At 40.8% G+C, this 7,500-nt stretch overlaps 2 protein-coding genes and 1 long non-coding RNA gene across 3 annotated transcripts in view; 1 reads left to right on the top strand and 2 right to left on the bottom strand.

Moving 5' to 3' along the window:
* Positions 1-240: 240 nt before the first annotated feature.
* On the bottom strand, positions 241-970 carry LOC109976528 (bifunctional protein GlmU-like). Its single transcript, XM_020626595.3, has 2 exons — positions 752-970; positions 241-671 (listed from the first exon to the last, which is right to left on the bottom strand). The coding sequence occupies exons 1-2, from the start codon at positions 821-823 to the stop codon at positions 432-434; spliced, it is 312 nt and encodes a 103-aa protein (XP_020482251.2). The 5' UTR covers positions 824-970; the 3' UTR covers positions 241-431.
* Positions 971-1,107: 137 nt separating this feature from the next.
* LOC136182792 (uncharacterized) lies at positions 1,108-2,425 on the top strand. The gene is made up of 2 exons (XR_010668807.1): positions 1,108-1,344; positions 1,943-2,425. It is a non-coding gene; the product is annotated as an uncharacterized lncRNA (long non-coding RNA).
* Positions 2,426-5,708: 3,283 nt separating this feature from the next.
* Positions 5,709-7,500, bottom strand: part of LOC136182740 (tripartite motif-containing protein 16-like) — a 2,738-nt gene continuing 946 nt past the window's right edge. The window contains exon 1 of the mRNA XM_065963986.1: positions 5,709-7,500. This exon is cut by the window's right edge and continues 946 nt beyond it. Coding sequence (XP_065820058.1) covers positions 6,645-7,500 — 856 coding nt within the window. The 3' untranslated portion in view covers positions 5,709-6,644.

The raw sequence follows: 7,500 nt of genomic DNA, 5'->3' as shown, positions 1-7,500 counted from the left end.
GCTGATGTATCCGAGTAGGTTTTTATCACAGATGCTCATACAGCGACAGAACGGCAGCTTTCAGTAGCAGCTCACGCTTCCTTTGACGAAACATCTGCTGTTTCCATGGTAACACTAAACAGGTGTCTGTCAGGACAGGCCACCACCACAACACACGTCCATTACGACTCTACAATTATTTTTGTCTCTGGTTTTGATAACTGTTGGAAACATTTGTACTCAACAAAAAAACTATTATAATCAGGGTTTTGTACATGTTTTAATTCATTTCGATACTTTCAGCTGATGTAAGAAAATGTGCTTTGCTTGTGTTGTGAGCAGCTTCACACTTTGGACAGTTTGATTAAAAGTCACTCCTTCACATTAAAGGAGGGAACAGTCAGCAGCTGTTACCTGGTGAACCTGACCTCTCCTTTATCTCTCTCTCTCTGTCAGCGCCGCTGGACCACGAGCTCGGGGAAACCCGTCTGCTCGTCCAGCTCTCTCTCAAACTGCAGCTGAGTCGCCTCTCCGATCACCACCTCGGCCGTGGTGAACACCTCCAGACCTCCCAGCACGTGGCCTCCCACCGTGCCGCCCTCGGCGTCGGCCAGGCAGACGTGAAGGTGAGCGTCCGGGTTCAGAGTGCCGACCAGGGACACGATCTCATACCGCCCGCTCAGGTGGAGCACCTGAGGAGGACAGTTCATGCTTTTTGTTTTTTCAGAGACAAAACTCCAAGAGCATAAAGTCATGTGACTGTGAGGTATACCTCGTTTGTGTTTGATGCCGTGGCGTTTGCCAACCTGAGCGTCGCCTTGGTGACGCTCCCCACACAGCTCATGATGAACGGCGCCTTGAGTCCTGCTTCCTTCACAAACGCCTGCAGAGACCCCAGCAGCTCCTGACCCGGGCCAAAGCGGACCGCGTGGACCTGCAGGGGGGATCCTCCTGAAGGGGAAGTCTGCGACAAAAGGTCTTATAAGTCGTCTCGTACACGCCAATCCCTCTTAGAATCGATGGATGTGATTGGTTTTCCGGGCGGGTTTGAATCACAGGAAGTCATTTTGTAAACAGAGTCTGTGTTTATGAGTCTGACTCATAGACTGTAAATATTACTGGACGAACCCTGACCCGTCTGTTACATAGGCAGAAAATGAGTCCAATCGACGGCCGCATCCATATTGGATTTGCAGTCTCAACCTAACTTCGGATCAACCTAACGACAGCAGTAAGGCGGGACTGAATGGGCGGACTTAACTCCGCCCATTCAGCTCGACGTTAGCAGTCCACTTGACAGCATAGCTAACAGCTAGGCTGCTATCATCAACTATTCCTGCTCGTCCTGAGAAAACTCTACAAACAGTAAGTTAACTTTTCTACAACACAGTTAAAACGAATTATATTCAACCCAAATATTTAATTAAAGTCTTAAAACTACACTTTTTTAAATATACAATTATGTTTATGAGTTATTTGTTAGAGAAGTTAGACTTTGTCAGTGTTAGCAGAGAAATACATTAACAAAGTTTTATCCATAAACTGTAAATAAATATGAGACATCCAGAAGAAATCAATATTACAAAGCATACAGTTCATGTTACTGTTCTGACAAAAAGAGGAACGTCTGTGTTTTATATTTACTGATGTCAACAGCGATGAGGTGAACATGAAAATTGAAAAATAATTATTTAATATTTATTACAAGACATTTGTTTTCTATTGAACCTGTGAAGTCATGGAGTCTGTGGACAGTGTCAGCTTCACACCAAAAACTTTAAGTATTAGAAAAAATAATGTTTAAGACTGGCATCTATTATGATGAGTTGCAGCTACCTTGTTCAATATTATTCCTGCAGATGTGGCTCATAACAAAAAAACAGCCTGAGCTGTCACATGTAGTTAACTGTACATTTTGTCTTGTCTGAGGCATTAATTGAACACCTTTGTATTTCTCCTATAGACACAGTGTGGATTATTGGTGACTGGTCCATCGAGGTGCCCAGAGAGCTGCAGAGACAGAGGAAGAAACCTGAGCCTCAACAACATCTGTGTTTGTTGGTTCTTCTGGGGTGGACTTCAGTTGCTTCTCTTCAACAGCTCGCTGTGAGGGAGGTCTCCCCCGGATGGCCTGAGTGATGTCACCCACAGGCTGAGAGCTGAGACGGGTTTTAAACCTCCTGACAAACCGTTACACCGCGCCCGCCTGTCAAGCTGGTCAGCTACACGCCTTATTGTGAATAACTCTTATCCTTCATCAAATCAAAACTGATGAGTCATCAAAACATTCACCCCCCCCCGTACAGTGTGTGTCCATCCAGACATGAGCTAATCACACCTATTTGTTTGTTTTGTTCCAAGCTGTAAACATGTTCATCTCTGCTGTAAAAACAGACTTTTTTTAATGTTGTTTTTCAGATTAAATAAATATTTCTATATAAATGCACTCCTTTATGTCTACTTATGAGTATACATTTCAGATTAATGCTCAACTCAATAGCTAAGGGAAGGAAGTCTACTTTTACACAACTTCTTATTCTTTTGATAAATACTAATGTAGTTCATTTCTGAAAGTGGGATGGAACAGAGTCATTGCAAAAATTTGCCCTTAAACACAGCCCCATTCTTAAATCAAGATACATGGAGAGTAAATAAGATCAATAACTGGTGAATAAAAACACAGTTAAAAATGATTTAGAAATGTAGTCTTCCCTGATCAATATCACATAATATCAACTTCTCCCATCTAAACTGGACAAAGGGTTTTAAAATGGGAAGAAAATAGTTTGATTGCAAGTTGTTTGGAGGAGATCTAGTTTTATTTGAACAGCATGAATACAGTCTTCTAAGGTGCAAACCCTCCTCCTCCTCCTGAAGCCTGTGGAGCTCCTTCATGTACTGCTGTCTTATCTGCTGGCCATCTTCTCTCACCAGAACTTCAACTGTTGAAAAGTCATTCAGAAGAAGCTCGAGCATGTGACATGGATCCAGGAGAACATGGACTTTTAGTGAACGGTCTTCAGGATGGCAAAGAAAGAGAGAAAATATCAGTTATTCATTAAATCATTTTGTTTGTTCTCATCTATTTTTCTGTATTCATCTGTGTGTAAGAGCACATTTATAAATTCAACAGTGTACTACCCAGACAACAAAGGTACAGTATTCAGGTAATCAACATCTATTCAAAGTTAAAAAGATAAACATTATTGTAATCATGCTGTTTTCAGCTCTCTCACTCACACAATGATATTCCACATCAGATTGTCTCAGATTTTGTGTGAGGAAAAATTAAGCAGTTTATTGTGGATAGTACTTCATCTTAACATGAAACAAATATAATCTGAATTATTTAAATCATTAACAGGTCCCAACTCTCTGTGCTTTAGTACAGAACATACAGTAACTCATTTATTATTAACATGAGCTCAGTACATGGCTGTATTCTTCAAACTATTTCTTATACTTTATATCTATGTGCTTTAAATCTTATTTTCATTCCATATGTTATTTATATTTTATATTTCTACAGCTATATTCTGTGTATGAGTTCAGTGAAAATTAATATGGTTATTAATATAGTTCTTAATGGTTACAGATGCTCTTACAAAGTGAAGTTTTTTTTATTTGTTAACAGTTTGCTCAAATCTTAAGACACTACATCAACCATGTAACTTTAATGTCATCCTCTATAACCTACACAGCACATTAGGTTCAGTTCAGTTTATGTTACTGACGGATAATTACTACACAAAGTTTGTTTTTTAATGTCCACATTTAGGTGGAGTAAAACATTCATCATAACGTCAGATAACCACAGAGGTGAACCTTTAGCTTCTAACATCACTCATTAACTCACTATTTTCAACAACAACATCTTAACAACAAACATTTCTAAACCATTGACCGTAAATAATGTAAATAATGTAAATAATGTAAATAATGTAAATAATGTAAATAATGAGCTACACAGTTAGCCGACTGGTTTACAAGCTAACGCTAAACAAGCTAGGTCCGTAAATATAAACACATGAGTAAGCAGTAAATATAACACTACTATATCACTTACCGAAAAAAACTGAAGCATCAACTTGTTGGATGGTCTGTTAACCGCACAGCAAGCCATGTATGTTGTCAGATATGTGTTAAACAAACTCTCCAAACGAAGTAAGAAAGAGGAGAAATCAGACGGATCAAGCTGTTAGCCTCCTGACCTGCTGACCTGCTGACCTCCTGACCTGACAGACAGATGCAGCGCGCAGAGCTGTCAATCAAATCTGACACAACCAAATATGGGCATAGTCGTTTTCCTTAATAGAATAAAATCCGATGAGTTATAAAAACATTCACCCCCCCACAGTGTGAGGAGAAGGGGCCGTCAACTTCTCAGATACATCTGGTTTTTTGAACCAGGCTGTAAACATGTTGATTCCTGTGGTAAAAACGGGCTTTTTTGGCTGTGGGCTTATGGCACTTCCGGCGCTTCTGCAGCCAGCCTCAAGAGGAACCTCGAGGAACTGCAGTTTTTTGTACTTCCGCATAGGCTTCATTTTTCGAGACCGGAGGTTGCCCCTTGGTCTGACTGCTCTGAGATCAGCTGGAGAACAACAAAGCTGCTCTCTTTAAAGCGGGCTTCAAAACATGCTGAAAAGAAACACGAATGTGTCTAAATCCAAAATCTCTCCTTTTCTGTTCAGCGTGTGTGTGTGTGTGTGTGTGTGTGTGTGTGTGGTCCATTCAGATCTCTAACAGGATCACTGTGCCAAACCAAACACCAGGCTGACCTCTGACCCCTGCAGGAGGAGGGGGAGGGGGAGGGACCCTCATGTGAGCAGACATCATTAAAGCTCTAACTGATCTGCAAGTTTAACAGAAGTGAATAAAGAACACGCAGGGAGGCGGAGCTAACATCACTTCACACGCCTTACGTCGACATGTTACCACCTTTACCACCAAACATCTCTTCATTTCCTACTTTTAAACAGTCTTATATTTGTATCTTCTTAAAGAGAGATGTAAGATGATAAATTGCACGGTGACTTCATGCGTCTCTGATCATACCGCCGTCCAGAGCAGCTTTGTAAACTTGATGAAAACACAAAGACAAACCTTTTCACAGGCTTTTCAGATCTACATCGACCCGTCTGGAGACACACACACATTCTGAGGTCCAAACTTTGATTGTTGACGTGCGGCCTCGCCTCGGCCTCATGGAAACAAACATGGCAGGGACCGGGAAGTTACAATTTTTAAAAACATTTTCAGTAAATTGATTTATTGAAACAGGTGGAAAGAGTTTGGCTTGATCTTAAAAGACAAAAAACACCCGATGTGTTTCTGAATCGTAATCTGTGATCACGTCTCTGCTCTTCATCTTAACTTGTTGTTTGTGAACTGTTTCTTAATCTTGTAATATTTATCATGACGTGTGCTGCTGCCCACTGTGGGCCACAGCCTTGTGATTCAGAGTGAGACTCATCTTGCACTCCCTTTCCAAAGTGACAATGCTCCTTTATGTTTTGCGTGTGTAAAAGATGGAACGTTCTTTCATTTTTTATAGCACTTTTAGTTGCAGTTTCCTGATCAGAACATTAAAGGGGACATATTATCCCCCTTCAAAATATAACATGAATCAAGCACCAGAGGAGCTTTGTGACCCTGTATAAACCAGCTCTCTCAAAACGCTTCGTTTTGCTGTGTGTGTCTCTTTAAATGCAATGAGCCCCCCTGAGTTCCAATCCAATCCAACTTTATTTGTTAAGGACTTTAAAACAAACACAGTTGACCAAGAAGAATGAATAAAATACATAACTGCTCACATGAGATCAAAGAAAACAGCATGTGAAATACAGAATCAACTTAAAAAACATAAAACATAAGTAAAATGAATAGGAATCCAAAAAAGAAATCAAATAAATAAACAAGTTGACGTCTTACTGTGTGTCAAAGGCCAGGGAAAAGAGATGGGTCTTAAGAAGAGATTTAAAAACAGGCAGAGAAGAGGCCTGTTTAACGTGCTGAGGTAAATCGTTCCAGAGTTTTGGAGCCCAGCAAACGCACGTTCCCCTCTGAGCTTCCGCTTGGTTTTAGACATCACTCCTTTATTTATTATTGACATTATTGATTTAATCAGGAGGATTACATTTTTAAAACACCTCAGAGGACATTTTTACATCACTTTGAATATGAACAACAACATTTATTCTGACTAACTCATTTCTTTAAGTGTGATTTTATAGATTTTCTACAAATGTACAAAGTGGTGAGAAGAGAAAATCAGCATGAAAGAAAAGTTTGCTGCTCTCTCTCTCTCTCTTCAGACTCCTGAATCAGAACAGAAACAACAGAAAATATAAATGTATGAAAACAAATAATCAAACATGGAGAGCAGAGAGAAGTTGATATTTATCACGCAGAGAAATGTCAGTTCAGGTGAACAAAAGTCATCCTGAGCAGTGAAAGAGTCCACGGCTAAACAGACACAGGAAGGAGTGTCACTTAAAGACACTCAAACATTTACAGAACAGACGAGAAGAGGTCAAAGTACCGCCCATAAAGTTTGATTGACAGGTGACCACGATCAGATCTCAGCAACGAGCGTGGATAAAAATCAAGTTGAAGATTTAAAACACAGCAAGTTAAACATCTGTCTCATTAATGACTTCTGTCTATTTCAGTTTACACAACTCAGCAGAGTCTCCAACAAACCCATAAAGCCTGAGTCCAGCATGTAGAGGCTGAGTGAATGTGGTCTGGACTCTGTGGAGGAGAGTCATGGTTTTAGAGATGCTGTAGAAGGACAGAATACCTGCTCTGTGATCCAGGTACACTCCTACTCTGGAGGACTCAGGACCTGAGACAGGAGTGCTGACATTGTTGTACCAAAAGCTATAACTGTTGTTGAAACAATATAACGCCCAAGATTTGTCATTCTGTCCAAATTCACACTCATTCAATCCCCCTGCTCTGCTGATATTCTTGTATGTGACTGCTACATAAACTCCTCTTCTTCCTCTCTGCTCGACTTCCCAGTAACAACGTCCACTCAGACTCTCTTTACTCAGGACCTGAAGACATTCAGTGAATCTGTCTGGGTGACTAGAATAAGGATTGGTCTGACTCGTTAATGTTACTTTTCTGTTCCCATCAGATAAGAACAGCTCTGTGTTTACTGTGTTTGGATCCAGTGTGATGTCACATGAATATTTTAAGAACTCAGCTCTGGTCTTGGGCTCTGGTTCTGGCAGTAAAACATCCACTTCAGTCACTGTCTGTGAGATGTTTGTCCATTTCTCTCTCAGGACGTCCTGTAGTTTATCTCTGACTTCTGACACAGCCGCTGTCACGTCCTCAAAGTACCTCAGAGGACGGATCTTGATGCTGGATGAGTGTGTAGATTCACTGAGTGGTGACAGTGAGGGGTAGTCGTGTAGAAACTGGTTGTGGTCCTGTGTGTGTGACAGCTTCTTCATCTCAGCGTCTCTCCTCTTCAGCTCAGTGATCTCCTGCTCCAGCTTCTCCTGA

The sequence above is a fragment of the Labrus bergylta genome, chromosome 15 (assembly GCF_963930695.1).
Source record: "Labrus bergylta chromosome 15, fLabBer1.1, whole genome shotgun sequence".
Classification (NCBI taxonomy): domain Eukaryota; kingdom Metazoa; phylum Chordata; class Actinopteri; order Labriformes; family Labridae; genus Labrus; species Labrus bergylta.
Note: the sequence above shows the minus strand (reverse complement) of the source record. Positions and strands in the feature narration are given on the sequence as shown.